Source organism: Miscanthus floridulus, chromosome 15 (genome assembly GCF_019320115.1).
Source record: "Miscanthus floridulus cultivar M001 chromosome 15, ASM1932011v1, whole genome shotgun sequence".
Taxonomy (NCBI): domain Eukaryota; kingdom Viridiplantae; phylum Streptophyta; class Magnoliopsida; order Poales; family Poaceae; genus Miscanthus; species Miscanthus floridulus.
Genome location: NC_089594.1, coordinates 71764837 through 71786487, shown reverse-complemented (window position 1 = coordinate 71786487; position 21651 = coordinate 71764837). Strand labels below are relative to the sequence as shown.

General features: G+C 45.7%; 1 protein-coding gene and 2 pseudogenes across 1 annotated transcript; 2 read left to right on the top strand and 1 right to left on the bottom strand.

Annotated features, from left to right (window-relative positions):
• Window positions 1-1334: 1334 nt before the first annotated feature.
• LOC136509045 (zein-alpha 19D1-like) lies at window positions 1335-2099 on the bottom strand. The gene is made up of 2 exons (XM_066503843.1): window positions 1575-2099; window positions 1335-1454 (listed from the first exon to the last, which is right to left on the bottom strand). The coding sequence occupies exons 1-2, from the start codon at window positions 2097-2099 to the stop codon at window positions 1335-1337; spliced, it is 645 nt and encodes a 214-aa protein (XP_066359940.1).
• A 2545-nt stretch (window positions 2100-4644) lies between these two features.
• LOC136507632 (uncharacterized) lies at window positions 4645-7395 on the top strand (annotated as a pseudogene).
• Window positions 7396-16323: 8928 nt separating this feature from the next.
• LOC136507631 (receptor-like protein 52) lies at window positions 16324-21570 on the top strand (annotated as a pseudogene).
• Window positions 21571-21651: the final 81 nt, after the last annotated feature.

The following is a 21651-nucleotide window of genomic DNA, read 5'->3' as shown; positions in this document are numbered from 1 at the left end:
CGGGTAAAGTACCATCTGCTAGAGTTTAGATAAGGCCCAATAACAAGTTGAAGAAATGAGGTATTCAATTTTTAACACTCATCTCTTTACAATGTCATAGAGAGTTCTTTTGGAGTATTGAAGATGAAATGGAGGATCATGTTGGGCTTACCATCATATTCGGTGCCAAAAGCAAAGCTAAACAAAATTTTCATGCATAGCCCCCAATGGAGGATCATGTTGGGCTTACCATCATATTCGGTGCCAAAAGCAAAGCTAAACAATTTTTTCATGCATAGCCGCCCCCCCCCCCCCCCCCCCCCCATGAAAGTGCAATAGGAGATGCAGACTTTGATAGATGTGACCGAGATGGAAACTGTATGTCGATGTCTGAGGAATTTTCTGGGCCAAACGGTGGCAACCGACATGGAGGCGGCGAGAATCATAACATGAACACCTCCCGTGATAACATTGCTAACGCATTGTTTGGTAGGCGAGAATGATGTAATAAAAAGCTAGTACGGAATCGTGTCTCCAAAATTTTATATATTATTTGAAGTATATTTTCTTTATTACATTCGGTCCACATGTGGATGAACTATCTTTGTTGAACTATCTTCTGTACAAATTATAAAATATTTATTTATCAATCAATCGGGTGATTATTATTTTTAAACTGAACACGAACACAGAAAGAAGAGTGAGAACGTGGCTCACGGCCACAGAGTGAGAACAGCAACAAAAGCCTAGGCTAGAGAAGTCCTTTTATTGAATTAGGAGAAAACTTTAGTCCATGATCCAAACAGTTCTATGGTCTAAAGTTTAGTGGCTGAAGTTTTAGTTGTCTAAAGTTTAGTGTAGACCTAAGAATCCAAACAGGGCCATACATGTTGTGATTAGGGGGTGGGCATAATTAACCAAAAACCAAACCGAAATACCCGAGGCCGAAATCGAAAACTTTGATCATAGGTTTGGTTTCAGGTTCAAGGTAACTGAATTTGGTTCCTAACCTTGGATAATCGAGATAACCAATGTTCTAGCCCAACAACAGATTTCAGCACAATCTTATCTATGCAACCTTAGCACATCAACCTTCTCATCCCCCACGGCCGCATCCTCCACCTAGCCGCTAGCCCCACCTCGCTATGATGTTTGTATGTGGTAGTGCATATTTATTCAGGTATCACACCATAGGTATGATTCAAGGTTTTGGTATTCGGTCTTATGGCAGCAAAAATTATGGCACACACTTGGATACATTGTAATTTAGAATATGGGTATATGATTTCTTATTATCGAGAAGTCACATGCATCAGCATGAAAACTTCATTATTACAGTACAAATCATAAGCAATCTAGAAGATGGCACCACCATTGATGGGTTGCTGCAATAAGGCAGCAGGGTTCGTCAGAGCTTGTTGGTTGAACGGCACCAATTGTTGTTGTTGCAAGAAGGCGGCAATGTTTGGCAGAACCTGTGAGTAGAATGGCAGGAGCTGTTGTGACTGCAATAAGGCGGCGGGGTTTGTCCGAGCTAGTTGGCTGAATGGCAGCAATTGTTGTTGCTGCAAGAAGGCGGCAATGTTTCCCACAACATGCGGGTAGAATGGTAGCAATTGTTCTTGTTGCAGGAAGGCGTCAATGTTGGCCACAACCTGCGGGTAGAATGGCAGCAATTGTTGTTGTTGCAAGAAGGCAGCAATTCTAGCCAAAGCCTGCGGGTAGAATGGCAGCAACTGTTGTTGCTGCAAGAAGGTAGCAGGGCTCCCAACAGCAAGCTGGTTGAATGGTAGTGGTTGTGTCTGCAAGTAAGCAGCGGGGTTCACCCCAGCTAGTTGATTGAATGGAAGAAACCGTTGTTGCTGGAGGTAAGCAGCAAGGTTCGCTGCAGCAAGTTGATTGATTGTTGGTAGCAGTTGTTGCTGTAGCTGTTGTGTCGTGATACTTTGCACAGATAGATGCGCCAAGGATGGTTGTTGCAATAGGGAATATGGTTGTTGAAGGTATTGTGGAATAGTAGCAGTGATAGGAGCTACTGAGCACTGTGGAATAAAAGTCGCGGTAGTAGCGCTTGCTGAAAGAGCAAGGAAGGCAAGGAGGGCAAATATCTTAGCTGCCATTGTCGCTAAGATGTTGCTAGTGTATTTCACTTTGTATATTGCTAGTTGGTCTCAATAAAATGGGTGATGGATTAACTACTAATTTGGTGGCTATTTATACACATGGTAGGGCATGTATCTCGGCAAGATTTTTGCTTTAGCCAACAAAACTATTAGAATATAAGCTAGAGATGACATGGTATCTAGTCAGTTTTGACATTTAGTGACCACTTTTGTTGGCTTACACTTTACATGTTGGCAAAACAATAATTTGCACAAAATACAAGCAAAAAAGTGGCTTTCTTCTCCTGGTGTTTTCTGAATACATGGGTGACAATGGTATGATCCATTCACCTCTAAACATGTGCAACCCTTAGCCACATAATATATGAACCACTTGATTAAAGTCAGTTTGTGAAGTTGTGACCAGCTGATGTGGATCTCAATCATTTCCAACTAAATTTGTCTACAAGCTGAGATAAGATTTGTTCCATGAGTTGTTACTGAGACCTACCACAAAAAAATCCAAAGGTTCGACTAATACCATAAAAGCATTATGGATAGGGTTAAAAAATGGAAGTTTTTTTGTAATTATTTTCTCCTAAGACCATGCACAATAGCACACAAATACACTAATTTAGACAATGTAAGTGGTGGTGGCTAAAGGGCAACTGCGATGATTGGAGTAGAGATTGAGAACAAAAGAGCATTAACAAAGGAAAAGTCGCAGAGTCCCTGTGGAATAAAATTTTGATTAAGATTTTTATTCAACTTACTCAAGATTGAAGAGATCTATGAAGAGATCTATTTGGATTATAATTCCTAGCTATTCAAGTTACCTCAAAAACCTATGTTCTAAGCCGTGCATATTGTCATGTAAAATAAGAGTGTTATAAACAGTTTTACATTCATGGAGTTAGTTAGGGGAGGGCTAGACAAAAAATGATGAAGAAATTTTGGCTTTTTAATATTAGGTATAAATATAGATTTATGAAAAAACAACACTAGAGTAGAGAAATGGCATGAGCTTAATGATAGGGCGTTATTGGTGGAGCCAACAACAAGATAAAACCAATAAGATCCATTGTTGGTTTTTGGATCTAGTGACTAAAGTTTAGTCTCTGTCATATCGGACGTTCGGATACTAATTAGGAGGACTAAACATGAACTAATTATAAAACTAATTGCACATATAGAGACTAATTTGCGAGATGAATCTATTAAACCTAATTAATCCATTATTAGCACATTTTTACTTTAGATCACATTGTCAAATTATAGACTAACTAGGCTTAATAGATTCATCTCGCAAATTAGTCTCCATCTGTGCAATTAGTTTTGTAATTAATCTATGTTTAATACTTTAAAATTTATGTTAAATATCCGATATGACAGGCACTAAAAATTAGTCCGTGGAACCAAACGGGCGAAAAACTAGCCATGTCTAAAAAAACGAGAGGTATGGGTCCGAGATTTGCATTTCTTCGACTTAGCAATGCTGGCTCGCCAAGCTTGGCACCTCCTAACTGAACTAAATATACTTTGTGGCCAAGTTCTGAAAGCCAGGTATTTCCCAAATTCGAGCATCCTTGAATATAAATTCTGGGATGGAATTTCTTACACACGGAGGAGTATTATGCATGGTATTATCTGGAGGATTGGAAATGGTGCAAATGTCAAGATGTGGGCAGACCCCTGGATTCATAGAGGGATTACTAGGAAGCCTATTACCCCACATGGTGCCGCTCTTATCACAAAGGTTTCTGAACTCATGGATCCTATAGTACTGGCTCTTGGTTTCTGAAGTTTTTTTGGCCTGAAGATGCTGAAGCAATCCTAATGATCTCGACTGACGAAGAACCGGAAGACTGGCCAGTATGGTGCTATGATCAAAATGGTCTCTTTTCAATGAAATCGGCGTACGCTCAAATTAGTTATCCAATTACATCATGGAGCTAAGGGGAATGATACCTCTTCATTATCCATGGCATACCAGGACACCAATGGTTTCAATTGGAACAGGCTATGGCAGTTAAAGTTGCAAACAAAATTAAAATGTTTTGGTGGCGCCCTGGCGCACAACAGCCTATAGTTTAGTCAAATGAACATTGCAAGAAGAGGGATATCCATTTAGGGCATGTTTGGCAGGGCTCTGGTTCCTCTGAAAATGGCTCCGGCTCTGGCTCCTCTGAAGGAGCAGCTCCTCTAGAGGAGCTGAAGCCGTTCTGGAAAATGTTTGGTAAAACGACTCCTTCGCACTAGACGACGTGAACCCACAGTAAGGAGCCGCGCGAAGCTCATTTTTTAGGCTTCTCCTGCGCAGGCAAAAAATGGCTCCGGCTCTTGACCGGCTCCTCATGCGGAGCCCTTTCCAAAACAGACGTTTGGCACAGCTTCTGCAGGAGCCGGAGCTGAAGCCGTTGTAGGAGCCCTGCCAAAGAGGCTCTTAGGTAGTGTTTGGATTGGGGGGTTAACTGGGTTGAAGCGGGTTGGACCTAGGTGAACCCGCGTTTGGATGAAAAGTGAAGTGGGTTGGGTTCGACCTAATACAGAATATACCGTTGAGATGTGGGTCGATTGGATTCCTCCAAAACCAGCGGACGACGCCGACCCGCGTCCTCTACTCGTGGCGTCGGTCACCCGGAGTCCCACAGCGCTATCCTCACCCCCTCGTTTCTGCGACACGGGAACAACTGAAGGGCGGCGCTGCTCGCCTGCCTCCCAGATCCGGCGGCGCCGACGCCTCCTAGGTCCGGTGGAGCCAGCCGTCTCAGCCTCCCTCCCTGCTCCCGTCCGTGCCTGCCATCGTCGGTCCTCGCTCCCCGCCGTCCTCCGTTCTTCCGTCGCGGAGCGTCGCCGGGATCCGACGCCGCCCTCCCCTAGAACCTCACTGTACGGTCCTCCCTCCCCTGTAGGCGTCGAGCTTCACAGTTGGGCCTCCACGGTCGGCCATCTCGTCCTCTACAGCCAAGGTAAGAAACCCTAGCATGTGCATCTCTGTATTTGGTACAAATTGTAATCCATGTTTTAATCTTGTGTGGTCTGGAAATTTTAATTTATTTGCTAAGCGATTGTAAATAGAACCAATGTCATGTCTTGTATTGTAGATGGAAAAGAGGACCAAGATTGTAACTTTTGCTGCTGCTGCATACATGTTGTTGTCAATGATGGCCTTGATTATTCAGACTAGAAAACGTAAGCGTGGTGCAAGAAGGATTGGTATTACGTATGGGCCTATGGAGGAAAGGGATAGGATTAGACTAGAATATCTAAACAACAAAATTTGGAAGGATGATACAACTTGTCTGAACATGTTAAGACTTAACAGAGACAAGTACTTCCGGTTTTGCAAACTTTTTAGAGATCGTGGTTTACTGAAAGATACCATCCACATGTGTGTTGAGCAGCAAGTGGGTATGTTTCTAAACACTGTGGGACATAACCTTAGGAATAGGTTAGTTGGAACTAATTTTGATAGATCGGGAGAAACAGTGAGCCGCTACTTCAACAAAGTATTGCATGCTATTGGTGAGCTACGAGGGGAACTAATTAGCCCCCCATCTATGGACATACCAAGCAAAATTGCAGGGAGCTCCAGATGGGATCCTTACTTTAAGGTGTGAGGCTTATTCTTGTTTTTGGTTTTTGGATATTTGAGATTTGTATTCATATGGTCTCTAATATGGACATATTGAAAAATAGGATTGTATTGGAGCAATTGATGGTACACATGTGAGAGCATATGTACCTAAGGATATTGAGCATGCCTTTCGTGGTAGGAAATCCTTTGCCACACAAAATGTAATGGCAGCTGTAGACTTTGATCTACGATTCACCTATGTCTTGGCTGGTTGGGAGGGTACAGCACATGATGCTCTAGTGCTATGAGATGCTTTAGAACGTGAGAATGGCCTTCGTGTTCCACAAGGTAATAGATTAGCAGTCTCTCAACTTGTCCATACAAATTTTTGTATATAGACATGTGACGAATCTGTCCATCAAATGATAGGAAAGTACTACCTAGTGGATGCTGGATATGGAGCCAAACCAGGACTTTTCCCCCTTTTTGTGGTGTTTGGTACCACTTAAATGAGTGGGGCACTAATCCGGTGCAAAACGAGAAGGAATTATTTAACCTTAGGCACTCATCTCTTCGTGTGACAGTAGAGTGTGCTTTTGGGTTGCTAAAGCGAAGATTCAAAATTCTTGATGATGCTACCCCGTTCTTCCCTTTTCCAACACAAGTAGATATTGTATGCGCTTGCTGCATCATTCACAATTGGGTTATACAAGATGGGAATGATGAGTTTTTTACAGAGGATGTTACTTTGCCTACCTATAGTCATGCTTCAACAAGCACTGGCCAAGCAAATGAGCATGCTGCTATGGTTAATTTCAGGCAGCAACTAGCAAATCAAATGTGGGCAGACAGGCAAAATAACAATGTTAATTAATATTTGTTGCAAAAATGAATCTGTATGGACAAATTTGTAGCTGAATTCCATTTGTAAGAACATATTTGTGGCTGAGTTCCATTTGTAAGGACATATGTGGCTGAGTTCCATTTGTAAGATCATATTTGTTGCTGAAATCCATTTGTATGGACATATTTGTTGTTGAAATCCATTTGTATGGACATATTTGTTGCTGAATTGCTCTTGTAAGGAGGTATTTGTTGCTCAATCATGTGTAACGTTTGCTAATTTTGTGTTTGTATGGCAGGCAATGGAGGATGCAGTTGAGGAAGTTGGTGCAACTAGCGGCCATGCTACATGGACATCAGCAATGTCTGCTTTCATGCTTAGTCACCTAGCTGATTTGGTGGCTAGTGGTTTGAAGACATCAAAGGGATTCAAGAAACATTTTTATAATAGTTGTGCTAGGGCTATCAATGAGAAGTTCAACACTATTCGCACCGGTGACCAAGTCAAGAATCATTTAAAGACATGGCAGAAAAAGTGGGCAAAGATAATTAAACTTAAGAAGTTGAGTGGTGCACTGTTTGATGAAGATAACTGCATGATTACACTGGATGATGAGCACTACAATGGCCATGTGAAGGTAAAGTTGCTGCTCAATTCTTTTGTAATTGGACTTATCATTTCATATTTTGACTACAAACTCTCCTCCATTCTAGGATCACAAGTCTGATGCTGAGTTCTTGAACAAGCCCATCTTGCACTATAAAAAGATGGAGGCAATATTTGGAAATAGCATGGCTACAGGCAACTTTGCAAAGGACTCAAGTGCAGCTCTTGGTAGAGAAGATGAGGCTGATAGCCAAGATGCGGAGGAGGTTACTGTAAAAATGGTTTGAGTGATGGTCACACAACTCAAGGGGCAACATCATCTACTAGTAGACCATCATCTGCTACTAGACCCAGCAAGAAGGCCAAGGTTGTTGACACTGAGGAGGAGGGGCTGATTGCTGTATTCAAAAGTGTAGGTGAGAATATCGCTGAAGCTATAAAATCTGCTGCCAAACCAGAAAATGAGTTGCCAGATGACCTATTTCAGATCCTAAATACCTTTCCTGGTTTTAATTCGGTCCACGTATCTGCATACCATCTTCACTTGTGTTCCAACCCTACTATTGCTAGATCTTTCTATAACCTGCCATACGAGAACCAACTTCATTGGTTTTCAATGTTCATCAGTGATAAGTTTCCTGGAGTGTAAGGGTAATGTTGGATGAGTGGGATGTTTCTTTTGGTACAACTTATCCAACCGTGTAAGCCTTGAACTTATATCATGTAAGGCTTCAACTTATGTAATGCCTTGAACTTGCTTTATTCAAGTAAGGCTTGAACTTGATGTGTAAGGCTACATCTAATTATTATCATGTAAGGCTTAAACTGAACTTGCTTTATTAAAGTAAGGCTTGAACCTGATGCATGAGATTTTGTACGTGTCATTGAATATTATTTTCCTTTCATGAATGTGCTTTGAACTTGATTAGAAGTGAAGATATATGTAATGTGTGGTAATCTCACCAAAGAGGTGATCATATTCCCTGCCAACCCTCATCCCTCTAACCAAACAAGGAATGGAGCCACTCCAACCCACTGTATCCTCCAACCAAACAAAAAACTAGGTTGAACCTATCTCTGTAACCAAACACGAGATGGGTTGATATCAACCCAGAAAAGTGGGATGGACCCAACCCATTCCATTTGGCTCCCAAACCAAACACACGCTTAGATACTCAGTGCCCCTGTCTGCAGTAGGCTTGAGGAGGATACCAGCTGTCTGTTTTTCAAAAGCAAGAAGGTGAAGGACTGTTGGAAGGAAATGAATATGGAGCATGTACGCCTAGTGCTGGAAATATGAAGAGCGGGCAACGAGGTGATTGAGGAAATTTCGAAATTGGAGGAAAAAATGTTCAAATAAAAATATTTGAGTTTATGTGGCAATAATGGTGGCCAGCTCAGAACAAGGTCAACGAAGGTGATAAGATGGCCAGTGGGGCTGAAATCTGTAGTTCTGTCACATATAATTGCTGGAGCGCCAATCTAAAACAAGCATGGAAGCCACCCCTAGATGATCTATATAAAATTAATATCGATGCTGCTTCAATTACAGAGACTAAGAAAGGTGGTTGGGGCTTCATTGTCAGGAAGTCATGGTGAGTTCTTGGAGGGAGGCGCCGGGAATATTGATCGAGGTGCTTGTCCTTTATAAGCTGAACCTTTAGTACTCCCTCCGTATTCGTAAAGGAAGTCGTTTACAACATGATTTTACTTATCAAGGAGTGATTAATTAATGGGTATTTTTCCTAGTCTGCCCCTATTAAAAAATGGTTGCGGGTGCATTCCATTAGAGAAACAACCATAGTCCAGACAGCTAGTGTAGCGAGGCGTTGGCCCTGAGGACCCGGGTTCGATACCTGGCGGGCGCCATTTTTTTTTGTTACTGGCTTGATTTTGCATGGCACTGTTTGGCCCTGCGTGTCGCGTGCGCTGTGACTGCATGGCTCGTGGATTTGATTCTGCTAGGCGTGGTGCGCGCGCTGAGCCGCTTGAGCGTGTTTGGGCGCGTTTCTGGGCGTGTTGGGCGCCATGTTTTTGTTGGTTTTTAACATGCAAACGATTTTTGCAGTGGCGTCACGGGATTCTAATTTTTACGCTCGATAGCTCCTACGTTTGTGTTCCACCGTGCCTATTTTAACGGAGTCTTTCCCCTAGCCTCTTCTCTTTCCATTACCGTGCTTCATCTCCTCACTTTCCCTCTCTTCTCTTCACTACCGCATGCAATGGCTGATCCTAGAGTTGCTGCCTTTGATCTAAAGGTTCGCTTAGAAGAAGATGACAACAGCAATCTTGCCTTCGATCTCAACGAGCCAATATTGGAGTCCGGCAACGACAATGGTAATCACCTCTCTTGTTTGAGTTTGTTGTTTCCCTCAAGCGCCATTTTGAACTTGCCATTAGATGAATATGGTGCGGTTGACTTTGATTACATACAAAACCTCGCTGGTAATTTTTTGGGGCTCTTGCGTTTGTACCCTTGTTTTGTATCAAAATTGTGATTTTGCCCCTATTTTTTTGACTTTGTGAATTTACCCCTACTGTGTCGTTCACGAAGCACCAGTTTGCCCCTGCTCCGTCATCCACCCCTAACGGTGTTAAACTTTGTACAAAAGGACATGAATGCCCATGCGATTTTGCCCCTGTTTGTTATGCCTAATTGTGATTTTACCCTGATTTGGAATTAGACTTTTTTATTATATGCTGACAATTGATTAAATTTGGTCAAACATATTTGGCACAACTTGCAATTATTTGAACTCAGATTTAATATTGATAAATATTCAAAATTTTGGGACCAAAACGTTCATAATGATGACAGATGAAACGAGTCGTGTGCACGAGCGGACAGGTCGGCCCCGTGGTGGCTCCTCGATCGCTACCCTTGAACCAAACTAGTAGAGTTATATACCAAGAACAAATTTGATTAGGGTCGACTAAAATTTTTACATGCAAAATTCAGAGAAATTTGGCAAAGAACAGAGCTACTCCAATCAAACACAAGGCTCTGCTGAACTCGTTAGCTGGCTGCTCTGCTGGCCTGAAGAAACAGCGGCGCCGGCAGGAACTGCACAGCGGGCGGGGACGGAGCTCCGTGGGTGGCCGGGGATCCAAGGGAAACTGTAAACCACCAACTTGAACAGCTCCTTCTTTCATGGACACGGTAAAGGTGTTGCCACTCTCTTTTTTTGCTACAAGTGCAATTCAAAGCTGAGTCAGAACTGAAAACCAAAATGCACTTACGCACAATAATTTGCACAGCCTTGTACACCCTGTCTTACTGCAAAACGTTCATTTCCCTCCTTGTATGTGCACAGCTTATTTATATGTTTGCACTTACAAAAGTAAGTATAGCATAATGTTTCCTTCAGGTAGAAGGCAAACTGCTTCAACAATTATAGATCACGCATGCTAGAGGAGTAGAGTAAGGACTTCTGTTTTTTCTTCATTAAGATAAGATGGTCTTGCACAAATGCAAACTATCGTTGACAGGAAACACAAATAAACATGGGGCAATAAACATTGATTCTTGAAGGCTCTACAGACTTACCATATGTTGCCTGTTGCATTGAGGGTGAGACTATTAGTCATGTGAGATGCCCAGTGCCAATAAACACACTAAAGTATCACACTATCACTTTACTGTTTGAGTTCATTCTGAAACTGACCTCTGCATGAAGGAGTCAACTCCAACAAACGTCCTCTGCATGAAATGTGAACCAACAATAGATTTAGTCATCCATCTAGAGCTTTCACAATCCAAAGATGAAAGAATACAGATACAGATAGTAAATGGAGCATGTATTTTCAAACAAAAGCGTTTTGATTTACTCCACCTGAATGGGTGATGCTGTCCCTGGTCTCGTAGTGAAGATGAGCTGCCAGCTACCTTCGATTAAACTAGAACTCGTCTACAGAGAAACAATAAAGCTAAGAAGGCAAGCTTTCCTCTAGTTTCAAGTAGAACATTTTGAGCTTTGTTGGGTGCACATATGGTAACAGAGTTTTGAGTTTATTTTTTCCTAAACTAAAAACTCCCTGAGTCACTTATCTTGAATTCTAAATCAATGCAATACCTCACCAGAATTAGAGCTTAGCTGTTCCAGATATTCATTGTCACATCAAACCAATTCTACCAAAAGGAACAATAGTGTCATTCAGTTAAACTTGTGGAGTCTGTAATATTAATTACATGTTGTTAACTGATTTATTTGCAAGGATATATCATATGAAGCTCTAAACAATCTCCAAAGTAGGAAGCTTCGGCTCCAGCATATTATTGCTGTTAAGGCTGTAAACCCGCTAGTTCAAAGTTCAAACCTCACTAGAATTTCTCTGTACAGTCGGCTTCAACTTAAATATGGAAGATTTAAGCTAACCCATTTGATAATTGACACCTGAAGCATTAATCTTTGACAGTTGACTTCACTAATTAACCACTATCACGGGTAAGCTGATTAGATTATAATCGCACCGGATCAGGAACGCCTCCCAGGGCCTCGAGAGCCTGCACGGCGCTCTCCACTTCCTGCAACCACCACAAAAAGGCGTCAGCCTCCAGTGACACGCCCACCTGCACGTCAGCAAGCACGTGGTGCGCTCGGCAGAGGTCTAGTGAATCGCGAGTCTCTTGCCTGGAGCTGGCGCGGTGCGATGGCGCGGCCACGGCCCCGTGTACGCCTCCGCCTCCGCGGACGCTACCGACGGCGCCTGGGGTGGAGAGCGCCTCGCACTCGCCGAAGGAAGCCACCTGGAGAGGAGCTCGCCGGAGGAAGCTCGCGCTCGCGTGGAGGGGAGCTCGCTGGAGGAAGCTCGCGCAACCCTAGCCGGCAACGCCGGGACGAGCGGGCGCCGGAGTGTGGTGGAGAGAGGAGGAGACGCGCCGGGGGGAGTAGGAAGGAGGGAGGATGAGCCACGCTGGGGGGAGGGGGAAGGAGGGAGGAGGAGCTGCGCCGCCGCCGGCAGCTGCACCTCTGCCAGTCCGTGAAACCCTGTGCGGGCCGCGACTTCTCGTCGGAACGAGTCGAGCGAGCGGATGAGAAAGGAGAAAGGGGGTATCATTGTCTTTTCATATCGGTGTCTTTTCTTTTTCTTTTTTTTTTACCATTTAATCCCAGCATTTTAGACGGTGTTACAAAACAGGGGTAGACGGAAGCTTCGTTTGAAAAAAGCGAGGGTAAAATCACAAAGTTAAAAAAAAGGGGCAAAATCACAATTGAAGTACTGGACAAGGGCAAGAATACAATTCTCCCTAATTTTTTTCAGTTTGTTCTTTCCTTTTTTGATTATTTTTTATATAATCTGTGGCTAACAAGAAGAATGTTCTTTTTTTTCTTTTAATAGAAGAAGATGGTGAGGCTCCCGTTGAAGTACACCATAGAAGGAAGGACATGACAGAAGAAGTCACAAGACAAGTGTACCAAGCATTGTTGGCTAGAAGCAAGAATGGGACACTAGGCAAGAAGGATACAAGAATTGTTGCTAATCAATTTGGAGTGCACATAAGATCGTAGTCTCTGTGTACAATACCGCAACGTGCACACTAGCTTCGCAGCGAGCTTGGTAGCAGCCTTCGTCGTCGTTGTCAGCGTGGAACGTGCCGCAGCGAGCACACAGAGACTCCGGCATCACCTCGACGGAGTCCGGCACCACGTCAACGGAGTCCGGCGCCATCTCGACCGAGTCTAGCACCATCTCGACCGAGTCCGGTGCCATCTCGACCGAGTCCAGCGCCATCTCCGAGTCTGGCGTCATCTCTGAGTCCAGCGCCTCCTCCATGGCGCGAGCGACCTCCATGGCGTCGGACTCCATGGCGCGAGGAAGGAAGGGAGTAGACCGGCGAGTGGCGAGGAAGACGTGTGGCGAGCGGCGAGGAAGGAAGGCGCGATGCGAAGACGACAAAGACGTGCGGCGAGCAGCGAGGAAGGAAGGCGCGCGGCGAAGAAGGAAAGCGAGCGTGCGGCGCGAGGAAGGAAATTGAAGCGACCGTGCGGTGGCGAGTGAAACGAAGAAGGAATGCAGTGGATTGCGAGCGTGTGATTACTGTGGACGGAAGCCGAAACGTAGGGGCAATCGTGTCCAACTCCTCCCCTCCGAGCGTGCGACGACATCCTTTGAGAAAACAGGCCAAGAGCCTAGAATGTCTTCCTTTACGAGCACGGAGGGAGTACATTAGAGCCTGCAAAGGGTACGGTTGTCAAAATGGGCATGACAAAGGTGATGTTGGAGACAGATGCGTCGGTTCTTGGGCGCTCACTTCAATCGAAGGAGTTGGATCAGGGTCCATATGGCGCTTTATTTATGCAGAATCGTGAACTGATATACCTAGAGTTTAGTCAAATGTAAAATCTCTATATGTTCTAGAATCTATAACAGGGCAGCTGACTGCCTGCCTCGATACTTATGGTGAATGTGCTTTATCCCCTGGCTCCCTTGTTTTCACGAGCCAGGCACCAGATTTTGTCTATACTGATATCCGGTGAGAAACCGGATCCTGTTTGTTAATGGAAATTTATTTTAATTTTTGAGATAAAAAAGAACTCAAGAACGTCTATCAGGACTTATTTAGGGGAACGCATTGGTCCGGTTTTTGGGTCAGTTGCAGCTAAGTGAAGAAAAGAAAGAATGTATCTATCAATAGCAATTTTTTTCCTCTTATGGATGGCCCATTATGTCTAGCATTGCGAACTGATTTTCTGTCTTTTTTGTGAGTCTGCTTTAAACATAAGTGTGAGAGCTTCTTTGTAATAATATGGTCTGATTCCTCACTTGTGAGCGAGGATGAAGCCAGATGTTTATTACATTATCTTAAAAAATGTCTATCAGGACAGGCCATGGGCCAGTAAGAATACAGCTAAGTAGCTTTGGGCTTGGGCCTGCGTGTCTACATCTTGTTCTGTTGAGCCCATGTATGTTTTATATATCTTAGGCATGTTTGGAAGCCCGATAATCTACTCAAAACCCCTGTAAATTACAGGCCACAATTCTTTTCCAGCCTAAAATGGAAATCGCTGCTTGGACGGTGAGCCCGCTAAAATTATATCTGCTTTGGGCTAAAACTATCGAAAAAGAATAAACATGTGTGAAGGCCTGGAAAAAAAGAGAAACGTCGGGCTCCTCCAGCGATCAGCGCCTCTCGCACGTCCGTCTTGGCGGCGGCGGCGGTGATTGCAACCCCGATTCTCCGAGCGCCATCACTGCGATGGCGCCCAGCTCCGCGTCCTTCTGCAGCAGCGCTGTGGCCGACATGCTCACGAAGGCGCCAGTCGGGGAGAGCGCGCCGGCCATGCTGAGCGGCGGCGGAAGCAGCGGGTTGGCGGCGGTGTCAACGTCATCGGACATGGTGGGGAGCATCATCCACAGCTACGGGCTCTTGGTGTAAAGGGTAAAGTCGTCGGTGTCATCCTTGCCAGCTTTGAGGTCGTCGTCCTGGGACGATGGCAGCGCGCGAGGTGGTAAGCTTGCCCCTGGAGGTCAGAGGCCACCGTCGCCATGTTCACGGGTTTGGATAGTAGCTAGCTGTTCTCCTGTATGCGTCACGAAGCTGTCTCGCCTCCCAAACAAGAAGCTTTACCCTTAAAAAAGATAGCACTGTATCCTCGTGCACAACCAATTACAGCGAGTGCGCCGGACAAAATACCTGTGGCTCGTCAACTCGCTCGACTCGTGGCCGGCTCAGCTCGGCTTGACACGGCTCGTTTTAACTTTTTTACGAATTGAGCTGGAAGTCTAGCTCACTATTTTAACGAGCCAGCTCAAGAGCTGAGCCCTATCAGCCCACGACCATGAATTCAGAAGATGATGATGCTGACCTACAAGTGTACACCTATTCTATTGATACGTAATCCTTATTTTTAGCTGTTTCATATGAATTTTAATTTTATAATTGTTGTGGTACTTAAATGTTGATTTTATGGATTGTTTTCTAGGGAGAAGATGATGATGCTGACATTGAATCTGTGGATTTTCCTAAGTTTGGGGTGGCAAGCAACTAATTAGTATGCTAGAACTGCATGATCATGGATGGACCAGCTATGTTGCATGGTTGATACTTTTGATGAACCTGATATGTATTAATTATGTATGGTTGCATAATGATGGACGTCACCTTCTGAAATTAATGTAGCATAAACATTATAAACATGTGGGTTCTATTTTTTATAGCTCACGAGCTAAATGGGCCAGCTCGAGCTCGGTAACGAGCCGAGCCGAGCTACCCCTCGGGCCTGTAATATTAACGAGCCATAGCCTAACGAGCCAGCTCGAGCTGGACCGAGCCGAGCTGAGCTGGCTCGATATCCAGCCCTAATTACAGCTGAGATAATATTACAAGTGAAAAACAGTACAATGCTTCCAAACATAGCCTTATGGACACCTGGTGGTCAAGCATAAAGGACTAACAGATCAAACATTTCTTGTTGTAGCCTTCTTGTGCAATGAAGAGATCGAATAGCATCAGTTGGCCACGAGACCAAATGCTCGGAGCAATTAGCTGCAGTGGTCTTTTTCCTCCCATTTATGGTTTTTTCGCTAGTACTTCAGGTGGTGTGTTTATTTAGTTTCCTCCAGTTTATTTCTTTTGGTCTTCAGAGTAGAGGGGTTGGCCCGGGTGCCAATGTGGCAGCGAGCTTAGGCTCGTTTTTGTAAAACTGTAAATCCGTTTATTTTCATTTTCCTGGTCTAATAAAAATCCGGCAAAAGCTTTTCGTCGCCTTTCAAAAAAATACATTTCTTGTTGTACTTGTCTGCATCTAGAGATCCTCTTGCTCGGTTGCTTCTGCTTGTTCTTCCATCGAATCCCTGACCCCCAATTCCTTTCTTCTTGCCTACCCCCACTACTAGCCGGCTGTTCATCACAATGTAACGCTCAAAACTTTTTTTAGACTATTATTAAAACGAATTATATTGGTAGTGACTCCAACGACCTAAGCGTCGCGGTTTAAGTCGTTGCTGCTCAAACTTATTTTAATTCATTCAAACTTGTCATGCGAATAGCCGAAGACCCAGTCCGGTCCGGTCCTCCACTGTACTTCGATCAGGCACAGGCACTCCCCCAGACTTGTTAGAAAAACAGGACAGAGCCCAACTTGTGTTCCCGACGCATTTGCCATTTGGCAACCAGCGAAGCAAATCATATCCCCGGCCGGCCAGCACCACCATATCTAGCACAAGTAATTAATGCCCGCCCACGACACCAAGAAGCCAGCCCCGGTGGAGACATGGCGCCACTTCTCCGACTCCGAGCGTGCGCGTCGTGCCCGTGCCCGTGCCCCTACCTTCTCCCGCTGCTCACGCTGCTGCCCTGCTGCCTCGTGCGGCCGCGCAGTCCCATCCCGGGGCAGAGGTGGATGAGGCGCAGCTGCTGCTCCAGATCACCTCGGCAGCGGGCGGGCACTGCAGGTGGCCATACGTCGGATGCGACGCTGCCGGGCGCGTCATGAACCTTACCATCACGAGCGCCAGCGTCAAGGGCCCTTTCCCAGACGCCGTCGGCGGCCTCTCGGCCCTGGCCTACCTCGACGTCTCCAACAACAACATTTCCGGCGCGTTCCCGGCCACGCTCTATCGCTGTGCTTCGCTTGAGCACCAGGACCTGTCGCAGAACAACTTCAGCAGTGAGCTGCCGTCAGGCATCGGCCGCCGCCTGGCGGCGAATCTAAACAACTCTGTTGCTATACAGCAACGGATTCAGTGGCTCCATCCCAGCGGATCTCGGCGTGCTAACAAGCCTTCAGTACTTGGACCTCGGAGAGAACCCGTTCGACGCCGGCGAGCTGCCAGCCTCATTCAAGAACCTGTCCAAGCTGCTCTACCTTGGTGCGTCGCAGTGCAACCTCGTTGGAGACTTTCCGAGCCCTGTGCTTGAGATGTCGGAGTTGGAGGTACTGGACCTGTCATTGAACGCGTTGACGGGAAGCCCTTTCCCAGACGCCGTCGGCGGCCTCTCGGCCCTGGCCTACCTCGACGTCTCCAACAACACCATCTCCGGCGCGTTCCCGACCACGCTGTATCGCTGCGCTTCACTCGACTACCTCGACCTGTCCTACAACAACTTCAGCGGTGAGATAGTTGTTCATGAGTTCGCCGCAAAGAGCTTAAGATATATCGCCATTTGTGAGAATTATAACCCTACTGCTGTACTGCAGGAAGCATCCCGGAAGCCGTTGGGCATTTGGAAAACCTTGCATGCCTGTACCTCTTCAACAACAACCTCTCTGGCGAGATACCGGCGAGCATCGGCCGAATACCCTCACTGTATATATTGAACCTATCCAATAACAGGTTTAATGGCACCCTCCCGTCGGAACTTGGGAAGCATTCGGAGTTGGGTTTTGTCGTTGCTAATTATAACGAGCCTGGTGCTCCGATCGTTGACGGTGGCGTCCGTGGACGTCATTTTCGTTGAAGACATCGATACAAGCACACTTTCTCCCGTCCATGCTCGGCGTGTCCTTATGCTCCGTGGTTGCTCCACACCTGCTCCCGTCCGCCCTCGGCGTGTCCTTGTGCTCTCCCACTCCATCTTGTTATTGGTCTGACTATCCTCGTACCCCTTGGCTTTTGCGCACACTACTTATTGTCAGGTGCTCGCCATCAACGGCTCTTGCTCTGTCGTCCTCTAGTTCATTTGAGTGCTTCGCCTCATCATATGCTGGGCTACGGGGACCTTGATCCCTGCTTCTCTGGATCTCCTTGTTCTCCCCCTGGCGGTCCTCCCCCTTTGAGAGGCTTCATCCGCTTAAATGGAATTGGTGGGTGTTGGTTGGAACCCAGATGCGTTCATAGGGGGATGCAACTCACGGTTGTCGACAGTTTGTTCTGAGTCAATGCCTTACAGCTTCCTGGTCGTTGTCTGTCGGACCTGACTCGCTTACAACTGCTTGTGAATTAGAGGTCTTTAGAGTTTGTCTTTGGTGGTGGCACAGGTCGGGAATGTGGTGCTCGATCGCATCGCATACTAGCTCTGGATGTAGGCTGAGCCTGTAGCTGAACCATGTCGTCGTTGTTTGTTTTGTTTTGTTGGTGCTGTATTTCTTCTCTCTTTCTCTATGTCATGTACTTTTGTGACCTTCTAGGGTCGTCCATGTCATGTAATAGGTGCTTTGCACCCTCCATTACCGGCTTGCCGGAATCTGTGGAAAATATATTCAGGTGGAACCTCCCAGCTCCCCCGGTGTTGACCTCAAAAAAAAAGTTAAGAGGAAGAATACTTGGAGCTGGATATGCATGATCAATGTTGTAGCCTATTCTACTCTCCACTATGCATTTGTAAATTGTTCATGAAATGAACGTGAAACTGAAGAAGAACCTCCAGGGTCCAGGCTCCAATGAATCACACAGCGGTTTCACAGAAGAACCAACAGCCTGAAAGATGCCATTTGCAAATAGAGATGACGACGTACGCCCTCTGAAACAGATTTAATTAATATCTTAAACCTCAGTTTAAGTTGCTGGTTCCAAGTGAAACTGCTAGAAGCAGCAACACGTTCTGGTAGCTATATCATATTAAGACAGACAAGCCGGACATGTTCCTCCGCCAGCAAGGCTATCCACGTCGCCCAAAACTCCCCCAGCCGTCTGATCTTGAATCGTGTGGCTGTGATTGCTCGGATCGGATTTCACTGGAATCAGCTTCCGCCGCTCCTTAGTGGCTTCCACCGGCTTCTCGTCTGCTTCTCTTCTACGAACATGCTCCTCCGCCAGCAAGGCTATCCACGTCGCCCAAAACTCCCCCAGCTGTCTGATCTTGAATCGTGTGGCTATGATTGCTCGGATCGGATTTCACTGGAATCAGCTTCCGCCGCTCCTTAGTGGCTTCCACCGGCTTCTCGTCTGCTTCTCGTCTACGAATTCTCTCAGCGTAGTCCGGCTTCTACTCTGGAGCCAGCCCAGCGAATATATAACGCGGCTTCTGATTTTGGGTCCACATAGTCGGCCTCATCTCTTCCCCGTCCTCCCCCATTCCTCCCGCGGCTCGCACGGACGCCGCCGCCGCCCGCCCGTCGCTCGCGCCCCCGCTGCCGCTCCCGCCGCCGCTCGCGCCCCCGCTGCCGCTCCCGCCGCCGCTCGCGCCTCCCCTTCCTCTCCTTCTCTCCCACGGCGACGCGCCGGCTACGGCCACGCCGCTGGTCGCGGGTGCAGGTGGCGCGCAGCCCCGGGGCGACGCGGCTGGCGAGGGCGCCGGCGGCGACCGGCGTGGAGGCCGGCGCGGGTGGCTCGGCGACGACCCACCGCGACCAAGCCCCAGGTAAAGGCGGCCTCCCTCCCTTGCTCCTCCTCTCCTTCACACTCGGGCGCCTGGGTCAACCGGGGATCTGCATGCTTCTCGTCCACCTTTGCTAGGGTTCATTCGGGGCCTCCATGACCGGATCCAGCGCCTCCATGGCCGGATCCGTTAGTTCCCCCACAGGATTTGCGTCTGGCGTTGAGGGATGCGACATGGGGGCATCCTGCAGCGTTATGGGCTCTAGGATCTGTGCTTGTCGGCATATGGCGGCCTGTGTAGCCTTGCCCGCTGATTAGCATGAGCATAGAGCACCGACAGCTCCGGGCTGCCGCGTCGGCGGCTGGTCTGGAACTGCTGCTGCCCGCCGTCTACTCAAGCTTGGCCGCTGTCTGCTCAAGCGTACAGTAGTTGCAGCCATGTCATGCGTACACCTTGATGTGGAGAAAGGTTTGTGCGATCAACACTTGAGCACCCTAGCAGTTTGTATGTAGCAGGCAGGTGTTGATTGAATCCAAGATTAAAGATGCCCGGTGCCCTTTGATCTAGGAGAGAGATAAGATATAGTGCGGTGTAAGCTTAGAATGATTACTTATATTAAATTTTATTGTTACAGATTGCTCCATCAAATGTCTCTTAAGGTTGTATTGAAAAATTTAGAAGTAAACTGAAGTAAACTGATAAGAAGCAGGTGTTCAAATGCTTCTTATGATGAAGTAAACTGATATTCGCTGGGCTAGGTTGTATTGAAAAATTTAGAAGGGTACCTACTGACACATAGAAACAAGTTGAGTTTTATATTAAAAAGTCTGTGTTCTAATTTGCATTTGCACATCCAAAATGATTTCGGTATTAGCAGAATGAAATTTGGGTGTGCATGCTGCTGCTTGGTTTCACTGCTTTCTTTTTCAACTGTATGCCAATTGATGCTTTTGTTTGCCGCATGCCAACACTTGGGGTACCGTATGATTTATGTTTGATTTCAGATTGTGCATATGTCTTCAAGTTACTTTAATCAATATTCCATCTAGTTTGACTAGATTTCCCACATCCACATGTTCAGTTGACCAAATATTAACTGATTTGTTGTTGCTTATTGACATGGCATATTTACATAATACAGATATAGATGTGGTTGCCCTATTATTAGTCCTAATGATTATAGTTACAAATATTTGTTTACTCTACACATGGATGTATTGTCTATTAGTCCCTTCTTTTATAAAATGAAACTGCAGTATAGCACCCATTTAGTATTATAATGACCTTCAAAGAAAAGCTGGCTGACAGGTTCATACTTTTTTTGTTTTTCCCCTGTTTCCTATATGGAATTTTCCTTTTTCCTTTTAATGTGTTATTTTTAGACCTTACCATCTGCTTGCAGTCACAACACCTATTGCATGTGCTACCTATAGGATTCAGGTACACTAATCATCCCTCAGCACTCATTACCTTAACAGTACAGGTTTCATACAGACTATAACTCATTCAGAAACACACATACCTAGATTGATGAACCGGTAGCTTCTGACTCAAAACAAAGATGGAGAGTTCACTGGACAGCAGAGCAAGGATGTGCCCACGTCTCAAGCTAGCCATGTATAATAACCGTGCTCTTGTGCACAGCATCGCTATCAATGTACAAAAGCACCTATTAATGTAACGTAGATCCTCTGCTTTGCACTGTAAATCAGGTGACATAAGGTTATGCCTTTGTTTGTGTTTGTAAAAGCACAGCCATCTCCAATCCTGACTCAAACCAGTAAATCAGGTGACATAAGGCTATGCCTTTGTTTGTGTTTGTAAAAGCACAGCCATCTCCAATCCTGACTCAGACCAGTATTTGTACAAATATTTCAATGTAAGCATAGTAATGCTTTATCTTAACACCGCGTTGTTTCCTTATATATTTGAACTTTTCCATGTGCATGTTACAACTATAATCTATTTAACCAAAAGTCCAACCATACTACATCGGCGTTAGGTTTCCTAAATTCGCAGCCACAAAGGCTCTTACTGCGAACCGATATGCATATAGGGAGCAATAGGCGATAGTAGTGTAACATTGAGTTAGCCAATATTTGGGTAGGGCAAAGACATGCCTTTGGGTTACATGTCGTTCCTTACTGACTGAATCAACGCTATTTGTTTGGTGCAGGATCAACCATTTCAGAATGACATCTTTTATGTAACATGGTTTCGATCTGCTATTTTCCTGTCTATTGCGTATAGGGAGCAATAAGCGATAGTAGTGTAACGTTATCTTTTACTTGCTGTTTGTTTGGTGACCATATATATTTTTTTTGGGAAATTAGGACAGTCT